General features: G+C 58.6%; 1 protein-coding gene and 1 long non-coding RNA gene across 2 annotated transcripts in view; one reads left to right on the top strand and one right to left on the bottom strand.

Moving 5' to 3' along the window:
- Adap1 (ArfGAP with dual PH domains 1) overlaps positions 1-25341 on the bottom strand; it is a 33006-nt gene that overhangs the window by 3920 nt on the left and 3745 nt on the right. Inside the window, exons 2-6 of the mRNA XM_048330607.1 lie at positions 17953-18083; positions 13108-13199; positions 10969-11051; positions 2244-2356; positions 1046-1192 (exon numbers count right to left, since the gene is read on the bottom strand). Of these exons, the coding sequence (XP_048186564.1) occupies positions 1046-1192; positions 2244-2356; positions 10969-11051; positions 13108-13199; positions 17953-18083 (566 nt within the window). The remainder of the gene's footprint in view (positions 1-1045; positions 1193-2243; positions 2357-10968; positions 11052-13107; positions 13200-17952; positions 18084-25341) is intronic.
- Positions 10327-25341, top strand: part of LOC125339465 — a 29097-nt gene continuing 14082 nt past the window's right edge. Inside the window, exons 1-2 of the long non-coding RNA XR_007208539.1 lie at positions 10327-10337; positions 14083-14089. This is a non-coding gene — a long non-coding RNA (uncharacterized LOC125339465). The remainder of the gene's footprint in view (positions 10338-14082; positions 14090-25341) is intronic.

Genomic DNA, 25341 nt, shown 5'->3' with positions numbered 1-25341 from the left:
CAGAGCAGAGCTGTGGGGGGCAGTGACAGGACAGCCTCCTGTCCCTGGCTACAGTCACACACACACACACACACACCCCAAGGATGTGGGTTGGTCAGGACCCATTAGTGTGACCACAGGTTTGGGGGAACGGGGGGAGGATCGGTACTGGGGTTTGAACTCAGGGCCTTAGGCTTGCTAGGCACCGCAGCTATTTTCAAGGCAGGCCTGAACTGTAGTCTTCCAAAGACGCCGGGGATGACAGGTACACGCCACCACACACAGCCTCTGTGCTTTCTCCACAACGGGGACTACAGGTGTGCACCACCACAACCGGTCACTGGGTGAGATGGAGTCTCACCAAGTCCTTTCTGCCTCGCTGGCCTCCAGCAATGACCCTCTACTCTCTACCTCCCGAGTGGCTAGGAGGAGGACAGTCGCAAGCTACCGGGCTGGGCCTCTGAGGGATTTTCAGGAAAGACCAGGGAGCCGGGGCAGGAAACTGGCTGATGAGTGGACTCACAGTGGGCTGGAGGCCCCACGGCGGGGAGGGGGGGACTGCACAGCATACCGCACTGCCCCGGCCGCAGGCCTGCCCTCCCCAGGAGGGTGAAGGCCACTGCGTGTGCAAGGCCACATCCAGTGCCACCCTCACCCACTCCAAAGACACAGACGCTGTCCTGGGCACAGAGGCCTCAGAAGCAAAAGAAGCCTGTCGGGGACAGTGCCCAGGCTCTGAGTTCAAGCCCCAGGACTGGCAAAAAGAAAAATTCTATCAAAGCCAGCCTGGGCAGGAAAGTCGGTGAGACTCTTATCTGCAATGAGCCAGCAGAAAACCACAAATGGCGCTGGGCTCCAAGTGGTAGAGCGCTAGTCTCAAGTTCAAGCCCCATGACCAACCAAATAAAAGGTGATGTGAGAGGCAGAAGAGGGCAGGCTGGGCAGCCGGCAGGGTCTCTGGAGCCCAGAGACCTGCTCGTGCCAGCTGGGCCACCGCCGCCCCTGCTCCTCCAAATGGGACCAGCCTGGTGGGCTGAGTGCAGCCCCCCGCCCCCACAGCACCCACCTTTCCGTCCTCATGGTAAATGAAGATGTTCCGCGTGCTGTTGTCCTTCAGGTAGGTGACCTGCAGGCCGTGGGGGTGGCCGATCTTGGCCGGCTGGAAGGTCGCATTCAAGTGTTCAATCTTCATGATGGCCTTCGGCTCCTTGGCCTGCGAAGCGAGGCCCAACGTGAATGGCATGCGGGGGCTGGGGAGCCCCTGTCCACGCCTGTGAGCTCTGGAGGCTGGCAGCACACACACCTGCTGGGCTGTGTGGCCTCTCTGAGCTTCCACTTCCCAGCTGAAATCTGAGGTTTGAGGTTCGAAGCCAGCCCAGTCAGGAAAGTCCTCGAGACTCTTTTTTTGCCAGTCCTGGGGCTTGAACTCAGGGCCTAGGCACTGTCCCTGGCTTCCTTTTGCTCAAGGCTAGCACTCTGCCACTTGAGCCACAGCGCCACTTCTGGCCATTTTCTGTATATGTGGTGCTGAGGAATCGAACCCAGGGCTTCATGTATGCTAGGCAAGCACTCTACCACTGAGCCATATTCCCAGCTCCCTTGAGACTCTTATCTCCAATGAGACACCAGAACACCAGCTGGGGAGCTGTGGCTCGAGGGGTAGAGCACCAGCCTTGAGCACAAAAGCTCAGGAACAGCACCCAGGCCCCGACTTCGAGATAAGATAAAGGAGCAGGTGACCAGGCTGAAGGGCAGGTAGGTGCCAGGCATTTCCTAGGGTGTCCCCGGGCTCACAGCCCCAGGGGGCCAAGAGTCCCAGGAGAACAATGCTGTGCACAGGCTGTGTGGCCCCAAGGAAGCTTCTGGAACTCCACACCGGTGTCCCCTCACAGAGGAGACAGTGCGCCCAGGCACAGTGGTGCGGAGCTGAGCTCCCCCGGACATGGGCTGCCCGTGCCCAGCGGTCAGGTTCTGGGCTGAGGCAGAGGCTGCTCAGACTCCAGACAGCAGCCCTCTGTCCACCCTGGGCCTCATGGCCGCCACCAGGCCCGAACTCTGCCCAGCCCCAATCCCGCATCGCAGCGGGCCTGACTCCAGGCGGGCAGGGCAGGGCTCAGCGCGTGTGTCCATGTGCACCCTGGGGGTGCGTGTCGTCGTCATTGGCTACGGCCCCCAGGAATTGGGACTGGCAGCAGGTGACACCCAGCTCTGCCAACCCCGTGTGGGAAGCCAGCACCCTGCGTGGGGCTGCCCGCCCTGCTTACGTCGTTCTTGTTGAAGTACTTGAGGGCCCCCTCTCGCTCCGTCAGCACAAACTTCCGGCTTAGGAACTGCCCGTTGTCCCGGCCGCGCTTCCAGAGAAAGCCCTCGCGGTACCCTGGGGGGGGAGAGGGCACAGGTCAGCCGGAGCCCCTCCTGTGAGGGCCCAAGGTGGAGGTATCCATCCCCAGAGACCTTCCACACCCTGGACAGGGCTGTTCTTCCCTGCCTGGCCTAGGACACACTGACCAGAGGGGTCACAGAGCCCGGCCCAGGCCCAGTTCTGCCCGATCAGCATGGCCACACCGGGGCGCACACAGGCCCGGGCCTAGGGAGCCCCATGCCCCCCACCCTGTCCATCTCACACTTCCTCAGGCCTTGTCTTACACGTTCCAGTCCTGGGGCTTGGACTCAAGGCCAGGGCCCTGTGCGTGAGCTTCTTCACTCACGCGAGCACTCTATCGCTCGAGCCACAGCTCCACTTAGGACACTTTGCTGGTTAACAGGAGGTGACGTCCACCCAGGCTGGCTTCTGACTCTTGGCTTTCAGCATCTTGAGTAGTTGGGATTGCAGACGTGCGCTACGGTACCTGTCTCTGGACTTCACAGAACCACAGAGTGGTCCGCATGGGGCGGGCTGCCGCCCCATGCCGGGTGCTCGCACAGCAGCATGCTGTACCTGGCGACCCACCCGTGGCTACTCACACCCAGGCTGCTTCTCCAGCGGCCATGGCTAGTTTGGCCGCTCCACAGCAGTGCCTCCCCTTTGGTGGACACACCTGTGACCCCACTCCGGGGTCCATGGACATGGCTGCTGCATTTCTTCCTTTGGGAACCAGGGTCCACTGTCCATGAGGCTGGCCAGTGGGGTGTCAAGAGGGACCTATGGTCCAGCCAGCTCAGACATCACACACTGCTGCCCAGCCCTGACCACCAAATGCCCCTCAGAGCAACAGCAGCCCAGGTGGCCACTTGACAAGGGGCTGTTTCCTCCTCTCTCTGACACATGCAGCCATTTAAAAAAAAAATCAGCTGCCTGGCACCGCTGGGGCCCATCCATCAGCCTGCCTTAGGCCTGCCAGGCCGCCCTGTGCCCTCCTTCATAAGGCCTGTAGCGTGAGTGAGGCCCCATGTTCCCAACAAGGCAGAGAGGGGGCTACACAAGCCCCCTGCCCTTGGTGCAAGCAAAGTCACTTGGGATGAAGCACCTAGCCCGGCAAGGCTGGCAAGTCTCCTTGGTTCCTGCTCTCAGGACCATGGCCAAGGCTTTCCAGGCTGGGTACTTGGACAGATGAGTGTGGATACCTAGAAGTGCCGGGGCAGGGCAGCAGGCCAGGATGGAGCCACCCCCCTCCCCCGAGACAGCCTGGCAATGACCCTCCAACCACAATGCCCTGTGAGTGCTTCACGGACCAAAACAAACAAAAAAACATGGCTGGGTGGCAGTGGCTCATACCTCTCATCCTAGCTACTCAGGAAGCTGCGATCTGAGGATCCAGGTTCGAAGCCAGCCCAGCAGGAAAGGCCATGAGACTCTTATCTCCAATTAACCACCAGAAAACTGAAAGTGGTGCTGTGGTTCAAAGTGGTAGAGTGCTGGCCTTGAGCTGAAGAGCTCAGGGACAGTGCTCAGGCCCACAGTTCAGGCTCACAGGTGAGCTGGGAGGGGCGGGACTGGACCAGCAGGTGCCCAGAGGCAGAAGAGCACCTCCCACCCTGCAGCACCGGCAGTGACCAGCAGGGAGCAGCAGAGGCTCGGGAGCCAGGCTGCTTGGGCGTGGCTGCCTTGCTCCCTGCAGCTCCCAGTGGGTGGTGGGTGTCAGACTCAGCCCTGGGTGCTCCCTGCGAGATTCAAGCAGAGGGGAACAGGAAGCAGGCCACAGGCCTCAGGCAAGGTGTCAGTGTCCTGTCTGAATTCTCAGGCAGCAAGCCGCCACCAAGCCTCATTTCAGGCACATGATAGCAACCCGAATGTTATTTTGGGATTCCTAGCTGCTCCGAGCTTCCATTTCTTCTACGGTGACACAGGAAGGAGGAGGCCACCTGTCACCACAGCCTGAGGCTCAGCCGGCAGCAAAGCCCATGCAGCCTCAGGCTACAGGGCCTTTTCCCACATGCTGGACTCTACACTGATTAGACACTTCTGGCATGCTGAAGATCTGGGGTGGAACTTCCACCACCCCTCCCCCCCAGGTTGAAAACAATCCTTGGGAAAATGTAGACTATGCTTGGGAGTGCCTCTGTGTCCTCTGGAACCCAGGCCAGCCTAGAACCAGCAGCAAAGCTAGACAGAGAGGCAAGGACACAGTGGTCACCCTGCAACACAAGTGGGTGGATATTTTAGTTTGTTTTTGGTGATACCTGAGTTTGAACTCAGGGCAGGCACTCCATCACTTGAGCCAAACCCAGACTCTTTCATTTGTTTTTGTTTTGTTGTTTGCTTTCCCCATCAAATCTGTAAAGCGTTCTTTTTTTTTTTTTTTTTTTTTTTTTTTTTTTTTTGGCCAGTTCTGGAGCTTGGACTCAGGGCCTGAGCACTGTCCCTGGCTTCTTTTTGCTCAAGGCTAGCACTCTATCCCTTGGGCCTTGGTTGGTCTTGGATTTATGCATGGCTAGGGTTTACAGCTCCACTTTTGCTAGTTAACTGAAGATAAGATGCTCATGGACATTGATCCTCAGATCTCAGCCAATAGCTAGGATGACAGGCCTGAGCCACCAGTGTCGGTCTAACTGCTGGGTTCTTTTTTTCTTTCCCAGTCCTGGGGCTTGAACTCAGGGCCTGGGCTCTGTCCCTGAGCCTCTCTATGCTCAAGGCTAGTGTTCTACCATTTGAGCCACAGCACCACTTCTAGCTACTTTTTCTATTTATATGGTACTGAGGAATCAAACCTAGGGCTTTGTGTGTGCTAGGCAAGCACTCGTAACCCGAAGCCCCATTCCCAGCCTGGATTCTTACCAAGTTAAACCCACACTCACTGTGACCAGAGAGAAGGGCGGCTCTATAAGGGACCCCACTGCCTCAGCTGGGGAACACCATGCCAGGGATGCACGCCACCCTCCAGGGATGGCTTGGGACCTGGCACAAGGCTGCAGGTCGCCCCTCCCCGCATGCTGACAGAGAGAAGCCAGACCCCCCCCCACACACACACACAGCAGCATCTTCAAGTGATGTCATGTTTCTACATTTGTCATAGCTCTGTACTCAAAATAGGACATGCAAACTTTATGTAAATTCTGCAGCATGTATGTAAATTGAACTTTTTTTGTTTAAATCAGGGCAGGTAACTCTGCAGCCTCCTCTGAGGGTGACAGGAGGCGGGCCAAGGGTGGGTGAGCTGGGGGTTCTGAGCCCTCCAGCGTGAGAGGAGGGCCTCACATGCCCAGCGCCTCTCACTGGGGTGTGGACCCATGGAGGGGTGCCCTCAGCCAGCCACCCAGGCCTGGCCCCCAGCCTTGGTGCCAGCCACTCCTGCCCACCCTAAAAGATCACAAGGGGCAACCACCCAGGAGGACGGGCCACACTGAGCCTGCCCGGGGCTCTGTCTGCCTCTGCCCACTGCCTAGCCCACCGGGGGTTCCGTCTCCCGGTCCCTGCTGGGTGGCCTCCTGGCTCAGAATCAGCTCCTGTGAGAGCAGGGTCCCAGAGTTCCCGCCACCCGCCTGCTGGGGTCTCACAGCGATAGAGAAGCCAGTGGGGAGAGAGGCAAACCAGACAGAGAGACCCTCCTCAGAGGGGACCTCATCCCACTAGTCCCCTTTCCTGCCCACTGCCGGGCCACTGTGGGAACAACTCCCACCTCTCCTCACACAGCCCCAACGTGGCGCTGGGGTCCTGTTCTGGGAAAGCCACAGCCTTGGGAGGCAGCCTGCCAGTCCCACCCCCTTCCCAAGCAGCCCCACCCACACCCCTAAGCCCCACCCACGCCCCCACAAGGTTCCCTCCATCTCCCCACAAACTTCACCCTTCCTAGGCCACACCCCCTGAGCACCGCCCAGCCCCAAACCCCACCCACCCTCCACAAGACCCACCCACAACCCCCCCACGCCTCCCCCCAAGGTCCTCTCCACCTCCCCACAAACCTCACCCTTCCTAGGCCACACCCCTGAGCACGGCCCAGCCCAAAGCCCCACCCACCCTCCACACACAGCTGTCATTTGATCCTCTCCAGCCCGCCCCTGTGCTACCCCACGTTGACCCCGCCCCACAGGTAGGAAAGGGAAGGGACGGGGCTCTGCCACTCAGGGAGCCCAGCCCTCCCTCCCTAGCTGCCCCGCGGCACCCAGGACAAAGGTCAGGAGAGGCAGCAGCTCCTGGTCGTCCCTGCCTGGCACAGCCAGGCACAGAGAAGGGCCCTGCCCTGGGGAGGCAAGGCAGGGATGGGCCCACTCCAGAGGGACCCTGGCGCCCTGCTGTCCCGGGACAACAGGGACCATTGTCTGGACCCCCATGAAAGGCAGCTATTGAGCTCTGCCTGGGGGCGGGCCAGGGTCTGGGGGTGGAGCCTAGGCCGAGGTCACAGGATCACCCCAACAGCAAGGTCACGGGGACACGTTCAAGGATGCACCCACAGCACCCCTGTATCTCCAAGTGTGGGGGAGGGGCCCCAGGCACCTCCTGCCTACCTGCGAAATGGGCAGAGGTGAGCCATATGGGGGGATGGGCAGGGCCCCCCATGTCCCCACATGCTACAAGTCATCAAGATGTAGCGGGGGGGGGGGGGGGGGGCGGCGGCGGCTGGGTACCCCTTGGGGATGAGTGTGGCACCCAAGACGAGAGAGGTGACCAGCTTCTGGATCCCTAGGCCCCTGGGGAGGTCCAGGTGTCCAAAAGAACTGCCTGGCCCCACCAGCGGCTTCCTCCGCCCCCCAGAAAGGTGCTGGAGGGGGCAGCCAGGCCCTGGGTGCAGGGTCCCATTCCCAGCAGTTCCTTGCAGGGGGAGCAGAGCAGCAATGTGGTGGAAGCTCCAAATCCGGACTCCCAGCACCTGCCTGACCTTGAATCATGGGCTTTTCCCCCACCCCCAGCCATGCTGGCCCCCCCAGAAACTGACCCTAGTCCAAACCCAGTGTGGTGGACAACAGCCCCAAGCCCTGTGCCTCCACACCCCAGGAGACAGGGACGCCTCCTTTGTGGGGGGCCGGACACCCCAGGACATCCCTATCCTGCCCTGTTTACACCTGCATGGCTCACTTCCTGCATGTCCATGGCCTGCTTGGAGGCGAGGGTCCACGTGCAAGGCCGTGATGCCACAAGTGCAGGAGGAGCGGGCCACCATCCATCCTCTGTCACCAAAACATGGGGGGACCTGCTTCAGGCCACCTGACACCTGCATCTCCCCGTCCCCGGCGCGTCGCCCTCCTGGCCTTCCCTTGCTCGGGGTTTTTGGTTTGGGCACCACTGGGGCTGGGCACCCAGGCAAAGGCTCTGCCACCGAGCTGCACTCAGCTGGGGGGGGGGGGGCTTCACACAGTCGTCCCCCTCCGCCTCCGCCTCCTGACCAGCTGGGATTACAGGTGTGCACAGCCGCGCCCATCCTCCACATGGACACAGGGAGCCCCACTCCACCTGTCCCTTCAGTGCTCCCCATGGGTGGGCAGGGCCACCCGGAGCCCCGCCCCGTGTCTGCACTAGGCCACCGGATTGGCTGGGACAGATGGCACTCTGAGCAGTTGGCTAGGTGGTTAAGGGCTGTCCACACGGCCCTGCACCCCCAGGCATGGCCGCCCAGCAGCCTCTCTTTTCATCTCAGGGCCCTGCAGCCGGGGAGGGGACCCCTGTTCCTGCCGAGGTACAGCACTGCAGAGCCCCAGCCTCACCTCCTTTTCTTGGGGTGGTGAGGTCTTTCCCAAGCCCCGGATTTCCCCTTTCTCCCGCCCAGGACTTCTGCATTTCTGCCCTCCACAGGGACGGGAGGGGGCGGGGCGCGCAGCACTCGTGAGAAAGTGGTGTGGAAGATGGCGGGAAGTTCCAGGAACCCCCTGGGCATTCATTCTGTGTGTCCCCAGAAAGGCTGGGGGTGCCCTGGGCTCCACCCATCCCTCCCCACAGGGCATGTGCTTCAGCGCCACCCCCAGGCCCTGCTCCACGTGCGTGGGGAAGGACGTGGGCTGTCAAGCAGCTGGCAGCGGGGTCAGGGACTGTGTCCTCAGAGGACACCTGGTGGTCTCCCGGACACACACCGGCCCCATTTAGCCTGAGGTGCTGTGTAGAAGGGGGCTGCGGGAGGCAGGAGGCCCAGGACCCCCCTACTGGCCAAAGCAGCCAGAGGAAGGTGCTTGAGGAGGGGGCAGTGTAGAGCACACGGTGCAGCCTCAAACCCCTGGCTTGCTCTGAGCTGTGCCGCCTCCCCGGTGACCCAGTGACCATGCGCAAAACTGGGGCCTGCAGAGGCCAGACACCCAGCGGGCCCCACCTAAGTGACGCAGATCCCGTGGTCCCCTCCCACACCCCCGTCCCGGCAGACCCAGGACCTCACATTCCAGGCGCACACAACCCACCCCAGTCCCAGGTTTTGAACCCAGAGCCTCAAGATTGCCTGTTCCACATGGCTTGACTGGCTGGCACTCTGCACGTGAGCCACTCCGGTCTCGCTTTCTAGGTGGCTATGTTGTTTCCAGTCTTGGAACTTGAACTCAGGGCCTGAGCACTGTCCCTGGCTTCTTTTTGCTCGAGGCTAGCACTCTGCCACTTGAGCAACAGCGCAGTTTCTGGCTTTTTCTATATATGTGGTGCTGAGGAATCGAACCCAGGGCTTCATATATATATATATATGAGGCAAGTACTCTACCACTAGGCCATATTCCCAGCCTAGGTGGCTGGCAATTTTGAAGCTAAGGGTCTCACAGACTTTTCTGACGAGAATGGCCTCCAATCATAAGCCTCTAGGTTTCAGCCTCCTGAGTGGCTAGGATTATAGGCCAGAGCTACTGTGCCCAGTGGGCTGTTTCCCTTCTTTGAGGAGCTGTATAGCCCAGCTGACCTCAAACTTGCAGTCCTCTTGCCTCTGCCTCACGCGCTGGGATGACAGATGCACGCCACCGCAGGGCCCTGAGGGGCCGCCTGGCTCAGTGGTGTCAGCACCTCCTGAGCCCTGCTTGTGACTTGGGGTACACACCCAAGCCCCTCACGCAGAGTCCCAGCATGCATGCAGGCTGCTCTCTCCCTCCAGACAGCTCATGTCTGTGGCTCTGTCTCCCATTGCTCGGTCCTTCCTCCCCTCAGACCCATCAGGGCCCGTAGGTGCGGGGGGCGGGGTGTTGCAGAGTGGAGAGGAACGGCCTGGAAGCTGGCCACGCCTGACCTTTGGGTTGGGCTGCTGGAGACATGAAGGGCTGGTACTGCCCCCAGGGGCACCATGGACGGTGTTGATGATGGAGTTGCAGTGGGGCTGGCGGGCGGGGGCCTTGGTGGAGCCTGGCCGGGGCCTGAGTCTTTTCTCCCACAGGCAGGGTCATGTCCTCAGAAGTTACAATTCTCCAATTCTTTTTGCTTTTCAGTGATTTGAGTCAAGGTCTGGCTCCATAGCCCAGGCGGGCTTCAAATCTGTGATTCTCCTGCCTCTGCCGACAGCGCTGGGGACCACGGGTGTGTGCTACCACACTCAGTTTGAAATACAGTGTGGAAGGGTCAGGCTTTTGACATTTCATCCATTCACCCCATGGGTTCCAGAACACTCCATCACTCCTAAAGGAAGCCCCTCCCCTGACAGCAGACACTGCTCCCCTGCCCGCCTCTGGCACTGTCCTGCTGCACATGGCCCTGGGTGCCCCGTCATGGCGAGTGGCAGTGCGGGGGCTCCCGGGGCTGCCGCTGACTCCCGGCGCCTGTGGGCAGGTCTCCCGGGCCTCCGTCTCCGACCTCTTGCGGGGACACCAGGAGCAGAGCTGCGGAGTGGCTTGGCAGTCGCCTGTCCAGCCTGTCCTTCACATGCGAGGGACACAGGGCCCAGCTGGCGGCAGACAGCGCAAGCATGTGAGGCCCTGACAGAGGGCCTGTGTGGGGCACCCCTTCGCCCTGCAGCACGACCACCAGAACTCGCTGAGGAAGGAGATGAGGCTCGACCCTGTGGGAGGCCGAGGAGGCCGAAGGGCTCCCTGGGGTCCCTAGCATCTGCGCTGCTCCAGGGAGCAGGATGCCACGGGGCAGCGGCCATGTGGGCTCAGAGACCCAACACCCACTGGGAGGTCTCCCACAGAGGGCAGAGACCCCTCGGCTCCCAGAGCCAACGCCACCACACACAGGACACAGACAGGAGAAAGCCCAGCCCGTCTCAGCCCCCGTCTCACTCGGGGCACCTCGATTTTGTTCTCCGGGGTTTGAACGCAAGGCTTGCTAAGGCAGGCGTTCTACGCCCAGCCCCACCCAGATTTTAAAGGAGACACATGGTATCCACAGAATGGGGGAGGTCTGGGGATGGGGGTGAATCTCTGGGACCCCAGGTAGATCCACAAAGCTTCAGCACCCATGGGAACTGACTCAATGGTACCTGACTGGCCGGGGGGGGCACTACTGGGCATCCTCTCCCCTGTGTGGTGCAGGCCCCCATAGTCCCCCGAGGCTTCTGTGGCCAAGGGTGCCTCCAGCCCCAGGGGCTCCACGGGTCCCAAATGCCACCAAGAAACTTGAAGAGAATATGAATGAGGCCGAGAGCATGGAGCCAGTCAGGGTTGGAGTGCCGGGCAGCGGCCCAGGCTGGGCAGCGAGCGGTGGGCGGTGGGCAGGCAGCTCACCTGCAGAGTACGGCTCCTGCTTCTCGGGCTGGATGAACTCCTGTCGCTCGTACTTGGCGCGGATCCACTGCTCCCGGAGGAGTCTGGGGAGAGGGGGAGACTCAGGAGGGTGCCACCCATGCAGCCCCTGCCCCATGGGGCACAGACACTCAGCACTGAGCACGGGGGCAGGGGGGAGCTGCCCAGCTCCCGGTGGGCATGTAGGCACCCAGCCCTCCACTCCATCAGGGTACCCCGTTATACCCCATCCGCTCACCCCCGCTCACTCAGGCCCTTCCCTCCCCCAGGGCCCCCAAGCAGCCAGGTAGATGGGTGGGTACCACACCCCATTGGCCTAGAACCCTCCAGAACCTCTGGCTTGACTCTGCTGTGACAGTGACACTCTGGGGGCCCCTGGGGACCCCAGCCTTGCCTCTCCCAGCTCTGCCTCCCCGGGCCTGCCTCCACACCCTGGTGGGGCTTGGCTGCCCATTCCTCCTGTGTAGGTGCCGGCAGGGCTACTGTGGCCTTGCTGCGGGCTCCGGGAGCATGCGTGCCCAGCCCCTGCTCCAGCCCAGCCTGCCCAGCCTGCCAAGCTGTTGGCTTCTGTGCCAGTCTCAGGCTTGAACTCGGGACCTGGGCACTATCCCTAAGCTTTTGCACTCAAAGCTGGAGCTCTACTACTTGAGCCACCACTCTACTTCTGGCTTTTGGGTGATTCCCTGGAGATAAGAGTCTCACAATCTTTCCTGCCCAGGCTGCTTTTGAACTGTGATCCTCAGATCTCAGCCTCCTGAGCAGCTAGGATGACAGGCATGAGCCGCTGTCTCCAGCTCACTGGTTTGCTTTTGAGATGAGAGACCTGGCCTGGCTCCTTGTGCCTCAGCCTCCCCCCAAGGCTTCACACACCCCCCCCCATGGGACAGCTTGGAGTGGGGGGCTCCCTTGTCACCGGGCAGGGTGTATACATAGGACCCAGACCCTCTGCCGTGGCCAGGCCTCCTTGGTGGGGAAGCACCAAGGTTCTCATGCAACACGGCCCAACCACAGGCCCGGCTGGCCAGGGACCAAGAGAGCCTCAAAATAGCTGTGCCGAGCCCTGACTCATAGCGAGAGCCCGAGGGCGGGGTGGGCGCCTCTGGAGAGGACCCAAAACCCCCTGCCCTGAGCTGGGAGCCTGGCACAGTGCACCAGCGAGGGTGACAAGCCACCTGTGGCCAGGACACGCGTCACCCTCCCCACCACAGGCCCCCAGCACGCCCCTCCCTCCTGCTCCTCCTCTTCCCCTCCTTTCCCTCCTCCCTGCTCCTCTTTCTCCTCCTCTTCCCTCTTCTTCCTCCTTCTCCTCCCTACCTTCTCCCCTCCTTCCTTCTGCTCCTCCTCCCCCCACCCTCTTCCCTCTCTCTCTCTCCCTCCTTGTCACCCCCCAGCACCCACATCCTGAGGACCCCACACCCCCTGCTCAGGTGGGACGCGGGTGGGCCATGCCAGTAACCTGGCACTTTGCCCTAGAGGGTCTCAGAGCCTGGGCCGCGAGGGGCAGGAGCTCCAGGGTGAGGTCCAGGGGAGTTTGGGATCACAAAATGAGTCACCCCAAGGAAACGCTGAGTCAGTCAGAGGCCGAGTGGGGTGCAGGTGTGTGGGAACTGAGGGCAGGGGCTAGGGTCCAGCCCTGAGGGTGGGAGTCCAGGAGGGAGAAGGGCTGGGCTGCACCCCATTTCTAAGAAAGGGAAACTTCGGTGCTGTTCCAGACCCTCAGGGGAGTAGGACCTCACTAAGCCCATGGGCTGGGCAGATGGAGAAACTGAGGCTCAGAGGGCAGGTGAGTGGTCAACACTCAGAGGACCCTAGACAGCATTGACCCTTCTCTCCCTCTGGAACCTTCCCACCCGGGCCTACCAGCTTCTCCCAGCCACAGGGAGCCTCGAGGAGGACCCAAGGGCCACTTGAGACCCCCAAAGAGGGGCCCTGCTCCTCATACTATCTGCTCTCAGCTGTAGAGCTGTCCACCCCACAGGGAGCCAGTCAAAGAGATGCCACGTGGCGGTGACGTGGGCCTTCCTGAAGGCTCCCAGGGCCCTGCCCATGGGCCTCACCCTCGAGCTCCTGGGGCACCATCCCCACCCCCACCCCAGTGCCCTGGGCAGCCCCTCCACTCACGGGCAGTCGGACAGCGTGGGCCTGTAGTAGAAGGGCGGCACTTTGGACTCGAATGTCACTTTGGCAGCTTCATTCCCGTGGGAGGCCATGAACTGCAGAGAAGGGGGACAGGGTGAGAACGCAAGGAACCCCAATCTAGGGACAAGGCTGGAGCTGGCTGACCCAGCCCTCCTTCCCCCCAGTATCCCAGCAACACTGGCCCCACATGAGCGGGAAGAAACTCCTATGGCAGAAACACACCAAAGAAAGCCCAGAGCCAAACATGGCGGCACCGCCTGTAATCCCAGCAAGTGGAGGAGGAGACTCAAGAGTTTGAAGCCAACCTGGGTGACTTAGGAAGTAAGGCAGGAGGGAGGGAGGGAGGGAGGGAGGGAGGGAGGGAGGGATGAAGAGTGAGAGGGGAGGGGGAGGAGAGGGAGCAAGGGAGGGAGGGACATAGGGTGGGAAGAAGGAAAAAGAGCCTCACAGGGGCTGGGGATATGGCCTAGCGGCAAGAATGCTTGCCTCCTATACATGAAGCCCTGGGTTCAATTCCCCAGCATCACATCTATAGAAAACGGCTAGAAGTGGCGCTGTGGCTCAAGTGGCAGAGTACTAGCCTTGAGCAAAAAGAAGCCAGGGACAGCACTCAGGCCCTGAGTCCAAGGCCCAGAACTGGCAAAAACAAAAAAGGAGCCTCACAGGGTGGCTCAGAGGCATGGAGCTCTGCCTGACATTTGCTGCCCTTTTGGTGGTGGTGGTCGTTGGGCTTGAACTCAGGGCCTGGGCACACTGGCCCTGAGTGAAAAAAAATGTTCAGGGCCAGTGCTTTACTGCTTCGAGCCAAAGCACCCCTTCCACTTTCCTGGTGATTTACTGGAGGTAAGAGTGTCAGGGAGCAGGGTGCCCGTGGCTCATGCCTGTAATCCTAGCTGCTCAGCCCAGGCACAGAATGGCCACAATCCTGCCGCACACAGGGCTCCATGCCAGACAGAGGAGCTTCGTGCTGTGTGGCTCTGTCCACAGGACAGGCTCAGAACCAGCAAATGTGGAGATGGGAAGCTGATCTCTGTAGTTCAAGAGTGCTGTCATGGGAAGAAATTGCTCTGAAGTGAAGCGTGTGCAGAGGGCAGCTCTGAGGCACAGTGTGCATGTAAATAATATATCAATTAAAAAAATACAGGGGCGGGGCTGGGGATATGGCCTAGTGGCAAGAGTGTTTGCCTTGTATACATGAGGCCCTGGGTTCGATTCCCCAGCACCACACATACAGAAAATGGCCAGAAGTGGTGCTGTGGCTCAAGTGGCAGAGTGCTAGCCTTGAGAAAAAAAAAAGAAGAAGAAGAAGAAGAAGCCAGGGACAGTGCTCAGACCCTGAGTTCAAGGCCCAGGACTGGCCAAAAAATATATATATATACAGGGTTGGGAATGTGGCTTAATGGTAGAGTGCTTGCCTAGCATGTATGAGGCCCTGGGTTCGATTCCTTAGTACCACATACACAGAAAAAGCTGGAAGTGGTGCTGTGGCTCAAGTGGTAGAGTGCTAGCCTTGAGCAAAAGAAGCTCAAGGACAGTGCTCAGGCCCTGCATTCAAGTCCCAGGACTGGCAAATTAAAAAAAAAAAAAACACCCACAAAAACAAACTGGGTGCCCATGGCTCACGTTTGTAATCTTAGCTACTTGGGAGACTGAGATCTGAGGATTGCAGTTCAAAGCTATCCTAGGCAGGAAAGTCTGTGATACTCTTATCTCCAATTAGTTGCCAGAAAGCAGGGAGTGGTGCTGTGGCTGAAAGTGGTAGAGTGCTATCCTTGAGCGGGAAAAAGCTCAGGGATGATGCCCAGGCCCTGAGTTCAAGCCCCATGACCTACAAAACACAACAAAACAACCACAACAAAAACCTGTGCTGGTCTGAATATTCTATAAGGGCTGAAACCACAAAAGAAAGGGTTGATTGGTTTGACTAGGCCAATGCAAACAAACAAACAACAAAAATTTCCACAGTGAAAACCATCATGAATGAGCAAAGCCAGAGGCCAGCTTAGAAAAACCCTTTTCCAGGAACTTCTGAGGATGAATTTCCCTGACATGACAAGAAACCAGATAAGTGCAACCAGAACTCACAACAAAAAAGCCAGAAAGGGTGTGAAGAGATGGCCTATGACAGGAAGATATTCTGGGGTCTAACACCTGTCACACGCAGCAGGAAATCCCACATTCAGATCAAGAAAGCCCTCTACTATCAGATCTGCCCAGGCGGAGGGTGGGGATGAGCAGCCATGGTCACGCGGCAGAGCCTCTGACCCTTCACCCCACCTCCACCTCCAGGAATTCAGGACCACAAGCTCTCACACGCACAAACAAAGCCCAATGAGGTGGTTCACTGGCCCAGTGAACCACATCAGGAAACCATCAGCAACCAAGCAACCAAGCCCAGACCAAGCCCAGGTAGTGCATGCCTGTAATCCCAGCTACTCAGGGGGAAGAAACAGGAAGATCATGGTCTAAGACAAGCCCTGAGACAAAAGCTGAAGATCGATCTGCAAAGTAGCATGTGTGAGGACACAAGTTCAAACCCCAGCACCATCAAAAACCACAACAAGATGGCGACAACCCTAGCATCCATCCAGAAGAGATCCATTTACTCAAGGGGTGGTGGCACCACACAGGCAGGGGGAGACAGTCAGTCATCTGGGTGATTTTAAGCTGTACAGGCAAAGGACAGCTCTGAGAAAGACTCATAACCCCCTACCTGGGGTGGGGATGGAACAGGAGGCCAAGGTTAAGGGAAGCAAGAAGCCAGGCACCAGTGGCTCACACCTGCAATCCTAGCTACTCAGGAAGCAGAGATCTGAGGATCACAGTTCAAAGCCAGTTGGGGTAGGAATGAACCACTAAGAAGCCAAAAATGGATCTGTGACTCAAGTAGTAGACTGCCAGCTTTGAGTAGAAAAGCTCAGGGGCCCCACCTGAGTCCAAGCCCTAGCATGCACACATAAGCACACACACACACACGCACACACACACACACACACACACACACACACACACACGACAAGCAAAGTGTGAAGATCACACCTGCAATCCCAGTACTTGTTTCTTTGCCAGTCCTGGGGCTTGAACTCAGGGGCTGAGCACTGTCCCTGGCATCCTTTTGCTCAAGGCTAGCACTCTACCATTTGAGCCACAGCGCCACTTCTGGCTTTTTCTGATTATATGGTGCTGAGGAATCAAACCCAGGGCTTCATAAATGCTAGGCAAGCACTCTACCGCTAAGCCACATTCTGGCCCCCGATCCCAGTACTTGGAGGCTTAGGAGGAAGACCAAGAATTGAAGGCCAGCCCGAGCTACATAGGGAGGCCTAGTCACAAAAAAATAAATAACAATTTATAAAGATGTCAGAGGGCGGGCTGGGGATATGGCCTAGTGGCAAGAGTGCCTGCCTCGGATACACGAGGCCCTAGGTTCGATTCCCCAGCACCACATATACAGAAAACCCCCAGAAGCGGTGCTGTGGCTCAAGCGGCAGAGTGCTAGCCTTGAGCGGGAAGAAGCCAGGGACAGTGCTCAGGCCCTGAGTCCAAGGCCCAGGACTGGCAAAAAAAAAAAAAAAAAAAAGATGTCAGAGGGCAACGTTGAAAAGTACAACTCCTGAATTGTGGAGCATGGAAAGGGGGGTGGGGGAAGAGAGAAGCATGGAGGAGGGAAAGAGGAAAGGTGGGGAAAGCAGAGTAGCACGGAGGGGAGGGAGGAGACAGCCCCCCCCCCCCCAGCACAGCCAGAACACCTTGCATACTCTCTTGGGCCAGGGCTGCTGCCCCATTTTCCTTACAAGCTCTCACATAAACAACAAGGGCCACCTGCCTTGTGGCACAGTTGTCACACCGCATGGAGCCTGGACCGTGGGCTCCTATGGCTGTAGTGTTCCACGGAGCCCAGAGCCCCTCATGCTGCCAGTCCTGGCTATGTTCTCTCTCCCCACATGGGGTCTGCTCTATGCAGGCCCCACCTGCCATGGACTCAAACCTAGCCTCCACCCAGTGCCTTCCTGGGGGAGGCAACTCATCGGTCTTGCTGGGAGTCTCCAGTGCAGTGGGTACTCATATGATGGTGTCTGATAGACAGATGAGTGAGTGGGTGGGTGGGAGGGTAGACAGATGGATGGAAGAATGAGTGCATAAGTGAATGAATATATGGGTGATGAACGGATGGATGGTGGATAGATGGATGATGGGCAGATGGATGGATGGGTGAAAGGTAGATAGAGGATGGGTGGATGGATAGATGGGTGAATGGTAGATGGTGGATGGGTGGATGGATGGATAGATGGGTAGATGGATGGATGGTGGATGGTGGATGGGTATGTAGACGGATAGGTGAATGGATGGATGGATAGATGGATGATGGGTAGATGGATGAGTGGATGGGTGGGTAGATGGACAGGTGAGTTGATGGATAGATGGATGAAAATAGATGGGTGGGTAGGTGGATGGATGGATGATGGATGGCGGATGAGTGGGTGAATGGACAGGTGAATGGATGATGAATAGCTAGATAATGAGTAGACAGATGGATGAATGGATGATGGATGGATAAGTGGATAGACAGATGGGCAGGTGGGTGGGTGGAAGCATGGATGGATCAGTGGCTTATCTTTTGTGATCTCCCCACACACACCCCATGGCTTCCCACAAGGGTCAGCAATTAAGCCATCAGCCCCAAGCCAGCCAAGCCCCTGGGAGCAGCAAAGGCCCCGTCAGGTGATAGCCTGGGCTGCAGAAACTCAAGATGTCTATAACACAGTTGGACTTTGTAAAGTGGGAGGACAGAACACGTCCCGCGCGCGCCCCTCCTGCAGGCTGTACCTCCACTTGGGCGTCATCCCAGGCATCCAGGCGCACCGACTTCACCTTGCTGACCTGGGGGATGTTGCGGTGAATCCCGGAGCAGCTCAGGCAGATGAAGACCCCCAGAGTGTAGGAAGCCCAGTCAGGATCTGCAAAGGAAAGGCTAGACATTAGGGGGGCCCCGCCTGGGACCCCAGAGGTCCACCTAGTATCAGGTACAGAGATGGTCCTCAAGGCTCGCCTGCTGTGGGGCCCTCAGCCAGGGTCCCTGCACCCCACCAATGAGTGCCTGCTGCCTGCGATCCTGCTGCAAACACAGCGGCTGGCGCTGGGATACGTTACCCCTTGAGGGCACCCAGGTCACTATGCCAGGGTTCCAGAAACCCCAGCAGGGCTGACACCCAGCTTTCTGTGATTGCTGGCCTGGGGACATCTCCGTGTGGGAACTGTCCCAGGACAAAAGGGCCACGTTTGGAGGAGAAAAGTCTGAGAGGATTCTGAGCCCGTGGCACCTTCTGGCCAGCATGGCCTGTGTCCCCAGCTCTCGGCACAGGGGCAGAGGGCTCGTGGGCTGGGGCTGGATCTCAGCCAGCACCAGGATTGCCAGGGGCAATGACAACTTTGCAACCTGCCCGTGAGTGTGAATGTGTTTAGCAATTATAAATCTTGATGTGTCATTTATTGTAAAAAGTCCAACAGAACTGGACACTGCTGGCTCACACCTGTAATCCTAGCTGCTCAGGAAGCTGAGATCTGAGGACTGCGATTCAAAGTCAGCCTGGGCAGACATCCACCAAAAAGCCAGAGTGGAGCTGTGGCTCAAGTGGTAGAGCACAAGGCTTGAGTGAAAAAGCTAAGAGCATCTAGGCTCTGAGTTCAGGACTCTTTCTCTCTCTCTCTCTCTCTCTCTCTTTCTCTCTCTCTCTCCCTCCCTCCCTCCCTCCCTCCCTCTCTCTCTCTCTCACACACACACAAACACAAACACAAACACAAAGGGAAGAAAGAAAATAATCAATACAGAAATTGACGGGAGGCATAACTCAAGTGGTTGAGCACCCGCCTAGCAAGTTTGAGGCCCTGAGTTCAGCCCCTAGTACCACCAAAAATCAAAACCATGGAATAACAGGCAGACAATCAGAACAGACACTCAGAGAAATTCCCTGGTTGACAGCAGCGCAGAAAGGATGCTGTGACTTTTCTTTTGTCAGTCATGGGGCTTGAACTCAGGGCCTGAGTGCTGCGGTCCCTGAGCTCTTTTGCTTACGGCTAGCATTCTACCACTTGAGCCACAGCTCCACTTCCAGTTTTCTGGTGGTTAATTGGAGACAAGAGTCTCACGGACTTTCCTGCCTGGGCTGGCTTTGAACCGCGATCCTCAGATCTCAGCCTCCTGAGTAGTTAGGATGATGGGCGTGAGCCACCAGCACACGGCCTGGATGCCGTCTTTTCACGAGTGAGCCCCTCACTCCCTGGCAGGCGCCCCAGAACATTGGAGTGGATGTGAAAGCTGTGCCCGTCACTCCGTCACTTCCTCCACGAGGCGGCAAGTGGCGGCCAGCGTTTCTCTATCAGGGAGAATGGAATGCAGAATTCACAGGCAGGAAGGCGGAGTCCTCTCCCACCTTACTCAGGCCCTGGGGTCAAGCTGGGGGTCAGGCTCTGGTGGAAGAAGCTGCTGGTCTGTGGACCCATCAGGGGCGAGGCCTGCTCACCTGGTCCCAGCGGCCGTCTCCTCCTCATGTCTCACCCTTAGCCTGGGCCCTGGCCCTCCCCATCCCTGAACTGCACCACTCCCTGCCAGGGCAGAGTCCACCCACTGGGGTCTACAGAATGGGGTGAAGAAGCCCAGAGAGCCTGGGGCCGGTGGCTCATTCCAGTAATCCCAGATGCTCCGGGACACTGAGACCTGCCTGAGGATCAAGATTTGAAGGCAGCCAGAGCAAGAAAGCCCAAGAGATTCTTATCTCCAGTTCAGTAGCAAAAAAGCCAGAGATGGAGGTTTTGGCTCAGGTGTTGGTGTACCAGCCTGGAGCACAGAAAGCTAAGCGACAGCACCCAGGCCCGAGTTCAAGCCCCAGTAGGTATGTGTGGCAACACAGCAGTAGATCTGTGCCTCCGGAGGCCCCCTGCCCCCACACCCCCTTCCAGTACAGCACACTAGGTGCTGGGAGGTGGTAGCCCTAGTTACACAGGGAAGCTGAGGGAGGGAGAAAGTGGGGAGACCCCAGAGTCAGGCCCTGCAACCTGGGCAGCCAGCAAGACCTGTGCTCATGTGTGGGCTCTGGGGCCTGGAACCTGCTTCCTGGCTGCCTCTTGGCCTGGAAGGCCAGAGGAAGGAGACTGAGGCCCAGCGACACTCACAGGGCTTTTGGACACCTGGCCTTTAGACTTAGAGAGGCGATGGCCTGTGACAGGCTGGGATTCCTGGGTCCAGCACCATGCACGCACCCTCCCCCCACCCCCTCGCCCCAGCCTGGGCTCCAGGAACTCCAGCTCTTCCAGCCCTTGGAGGGGGCAGGCCCTGCCTTCCTTTGACTCCCAGACACCCCTGAATCATGTGGGAAGAGGCAGAAAGAGCTGGAGGGAGGCCATCTAGCCAAAACAGAGCCCCAGCTCCTCCTGCTCCAGCTGTTCCCAGCATGGGAGTCATACCTGGAGCCAAGACAGGCCTCACCCCAATCCTGAAAAACAGGTGTTCCTTGTTTGTTTGACTTTTTTGCTGGTGGTAGGGTTTGAACTTAGGGCCTGGGCCCTGTTCTGTGTTTCTGTGCTCAAGGCTAGCCAGTGCTCTGCCACTTTGAGCCACAGCGCCACTTCCGGTTTTCTGGTGGTTCCCTGGAGATAAGAGTCTCAAGAACTCTCCTGCCTAGGCTGGCTTTAAACCACGATCCTCAGACCTCAGCCTCCTGAGTAGCTAGGGTTACAGGTGTGGATACCAGTGCGCGTTTTTGTTTTGCACTAAAGGAAAGGCCATGGGAGAGGCAGATGTGCCTGGGACCTGGCAGCAGGCAGCACGAGGGAAGGAAGCCCAGAGGCCTCCCAGGAGGAAGGGACACAAGGGGAGGGAGGATGGGAGACCAGGGCGGGCCAAGCATGGCAGGGTTGGCCAGCAGTGGTGGTGCCAAAGAACCTTGGCTAAGCCAACGGCAGAAACCAACTTCTCCCCAAACCTCAGGCCCAGGAGCCCAGCTTTGACCTTGAGGAGAAACCTCATAGTCTGTAGGTTTGGCTACGTCCAGCGAGGCCTGGCCAGCTCCTGCCCCAGGCCCCCAGCAAGCCATGCACAACCTACACCTCACCCCACAAACTGCTTCACAAACCACAAGGATGGCCAGGTGCCAGTGGCTGGTGCTTGTGATTGCTGATTGATCAGGAGCTGAGATCCAGAGGAAAAAAACTCACAAGACTCCATCTTAGCCAAGAGGCCAGGCACGGCGGCGGGCACCTGCCATCCCGGCTACTGGAAGCAGAGGAGGGGGAATCTTGGTGCACAGCCAGCCCAAACAATAAACATAAGACCTGAGATGAAAGCAAAAGAGGACTGAAAGTGTGGCTCATGCAGGAGAGCACCTGCTTTAACTAAAGCCCTGAGTTCAAACCCCAGTAAAACACACATAGGCACACATGCATGCACATGTAATGTGCACGTGCATGCTCCCACATGCACACACACACACACAGCTCAGAGCTGGATGAGTGGTGGAACTCTTTCTTAGTATGCATGACACGTGGGTTCCATCCCCAGTACCACATTCAATCAGTCAAGAAATCAATATCAGCCAGGTGCTGGTGGCTCATACTTGTAATCCTAGCTACTCAGGAGGCTGAGATCTGAGGATCACAGTTCAAAGCCAGCCTGGGCAGGAAAGGCCATGAGACTCTTACTTCCAAGTAACCTACAGAAAACCAGAAGTGGTGCTGTGGCTCAGTGATAGAGCACTAGCCTTGAGTGAAAAAAACTCAGGGACAGCACCCAGGCCCAGAGTTTAAGCCCCATGACAAAAAAAAAAATCATAATATAATTATATAATCATTTAAATTAAAGTCATGATTCTAAGCAGGTCCCTCCTGGCCCCCTGGACACGGTCACTAGAAATCCTGTATCTAGCAGGCTGTCAGGGAGCCCCAGGAAGAACAGCCAGGGTCCAGTGCCAGGACCCCTAACACCTTAAGGGAGGCCTCTTCCCCTGGCCCAGCCCCACCCTGGCCACCCTCCCACAGGGCGAGCAGACAGTTCCACGCAGAGCCTGCCTGTCCCCTTCGGGGCCACTGGCCATGCAGGACCAGGACCCCCGGCCCACCAGCTTGGAGTCAGCCTCTCGGGTCCACAGCACCCTAAGAGAGGGCGTGCGATCTGGGTAAGCAGTGGCCAGGGGCAGAGGCAGGCATGGTGGAGGGCACGGAGGGGCCCCGGGTGAGGGACTGCCCAGTACCCTCCCCAGGCCCCAGCTTCTCCCACACATCCTTCCCCCATCTGCCCTTCCTCTGCTCCCCAGGTTCCCCAGCCAGCTACAAGGTGACTCAGGCCCTCTGCGGCACCTGAGCAGTTCAAGGCGCCTCTGGGCCAGAGCCAGGCCCCACAGGTGTGTCTCCCCTGGGGGAGGGCGCAGTAGCTGGCGATGGGCACTGTGGCTCAGGCAGAGTCCTGGGGCCCATGCCAGTCGCCTCTGCCCTTCCCGGGGCTGGCGCACGGCTGAGGTCCTGGCGTGCTGACAGGTCTGCTGTTCCAGCCAAGGCCCGGTGGGTGGCTCCGGTGAAGGGTGTGGGTCCCCCAGGGAAAAGAGGAGCTTCCTTGGGGGTTAGGCTCCAGAGCCCACAGCCCTGGACTCCTGATCAGCTGCCCCTCCCTCTGGCCTGCCATGCTGACTCTGCCCCCGACACACCCCACAGGGCACACACCCCGTCATTCTGCTTCAACCTGTCCCCAGGTGTGCTGGTGGCCAAAGGTGGCAGCTGTGTAGACTGGAGACGCTGAGTGGCCCCCACACAAGGCAGCACCTTGCACATAATCAGTGCTCAGTGGTTACTGGGGCTCTGGATGTTGCCCAGCCCCTCTCCCAGGAGATAGCTTGCCAGGAGCCCCGGCTAGAGGGACCTTGGTCCCATCTTCCCACTGGGCTCAGGGGCACCCTTCCTTCCCCCTTCCCATCCAACACCCCCCATACTTCCCACCTGCCACCTCTGTGTTGGTACTGGGGCTTGAACTCAGGGCCTGGGTGCTGTTTCTAAGCTTTTTTTGCTGAAGGTAAGCACTCCGCCACTTGAGCTACAGCGCTACTTCCAGTTTCCTAGTAGTTAATTGGAGATAAGCATCTCATCAGAGTTTCCTGCCAGGGCTGGCTTTAAACATTGATCCTCAGATCTTACCCTCCTACACAGCTAGGATTATAGGCCTGAGCCACCAGCACCCGGCCTGAAGGAGAGAGGAAATACTGAAATGTCAATGAACCCCAGTTCTGCCTGCAGGCTCAGGTCTCCTCACTGCCCCTCAGGAGCACACCTGCCCCCCCCCCGCCTCCCAGCACCACCTCCCATCCCCAGTGGAACCTCAGGACCACAGAGCTCCTCAGCTATCTCCATCCACCACACCCCACATCCATGTGACCCACAGGCTGATGACAACAGACTGTGTGCCCCACTTGCTGGCTCCAGCAGACCATGCCATGGCCTCTCCCTCCCCTTCTCCCCAGGCCTCCCGGCCCCCAAGCCTGCTACATGCCCAGCCATCCCCCCAAATTCCACGGTGGCTTCCACCAGGCCTAGAGCCTTGCCAAGTCCCAGAGTGGCCACTGAGGCCCCGTGTCCTCCTTGCAAAGCCCAGAGCCCTGGGCAGCGCTCAGAATGCACAGCCAGGGGCTGCCACCAGCTCCGGTGGTCCCAGTCCCGGGGATCAGGCCCCTCACACCCATCATTAATCCAGACTGCATTGAAAAGGTACGATGCCTCCACCGTTATTCCAGAATCTTCAGCAGTCACCTCGCCTTCCTCCTGTGTCTCCACCTGTCCAGGCCAGATGGGGCTCTGGGCCTGCTGTCCGTGGCAGTGCCGCCCCTCCCAACTCCCTCTACAAGCTGGTCTCCGTTCCCAGTGTCCTTGTCCCCAACCTCATCCCAGGGCCACCAAGTCCCCAATGCCTACTCCAGTGCCATCTTCTGCCTGGCCTGCCTCAGTTTCCCCAGTCTAGATATGGAGGGAGACAGGAAAAGGCTCTGCCCTGTGACCCCATCCCCCACTGAGCACACTGTCCGCATCGGGGTGTCCCTGGCTGGCACCTGGGCCTCCATTGGGTTTAATAAATGAGTATGGAGCCCAGGAGGGCAGAGCCTGGTGAGGGGGGGGTGGGAGCTGGGGTGGGCGTGACCTGTGATGAGACGTGGCCTGTGATGGGGCGGGGCTTGGGATGGGGCCGGGCCTGGGGAGGGCATGGTTGGACCTCATTCATGGAGAGATGCCCATGGGAAAAGCCAGTGATCCCCACAGCTAGCCCAAAGAGCCCCCTCTAGGTCACATGAGTGAGGCAAAAGGTGCCGTGTAGGTGGGAGAGAAATTCTGGTTGGTCAGGGCTGGGGCTGCCCCACACCGGGGCATGAGAAACAGTAGCCCCCAGCCCTGAGCATGGGCTAGTTGGCCAGCACTGGCTGCCAGGCCTGGGTGAGATGGGGACCGTAGCCTGAGCACAAACCAGGGAGGGGTGGACTGTGCTCAACACCACAGCCCAAAGCTGGAGGCTGACACCTGCAATCCTGGATACTGAAGAGACTGAGATCATGATTTAAAGCCAGTCCAGGCAGCAAAGTCCAGGAGATTCTTTTTTTTTTTTTTTTTTTTTTTTTGCCAGTCCTGGGCCTTGGACTCAGGGCCTGAGCACTGACCCTGGCTTCTTTTTGCTCAAGGCTAGCACTCTGCCACTTGAGCCACAGCACCACTCCTGGCCGTTTTTCCTGTGTATGTGGTGCCGGGGAATCAAACCCAGAGCTTCATGTATACGAGGCAAGCATTCTTGCTACTAGGCCACATTCTCAGCCCCAGTCCAGGAGATTATCTCCAGTTAACTAGCCAAGAAAAAAAAAGAAAAAGCCTGAAGTGGAGTTGTGACTCAAGTGATAGAGCACTGTTGGGGATTCAGCTTTGGCCTTGAGGGGGGAAAGGGCAAGGAGAGCTATCCCGAGATGCTGCCCTTCCCCTAGCCCTGGGGTAGTGTGGAAGCAAGCCACACCTCTCTGGGTTGGGAACCAGAAGGGGTGGCTTTGACCAGCCCCCCAACTTCTCGCCAGCTAGCACGTGTGCTCCCCTTTTCGCGGGCTTTGCCCAAGAGGGCAGTACTATGGGAGTGACGATAGCCCATGGGGGGGTCCTGGGGAGCCGCCTTTGGACTGACAAGCTCACTGGCCTATCGCCAGCTCCTGG

This window comes from Perognathus longimembris, chromosome 1, assembly GCF_023159225.1.
Source record: "Perognathus longimembris pacificus isolate PPM17 chromosome 1, ASM2315922v1, whole genome shotgun sequence".
Lineage (NCBI taxonomy): Eukaryota > Metazoa > Chordata > Mammalia > Rodentia > Heteromyidae > Perognathus > Perognathus longimembris.
This window is presented reverse-complemented; position numbering and strand designations above follow the sequence as displayed.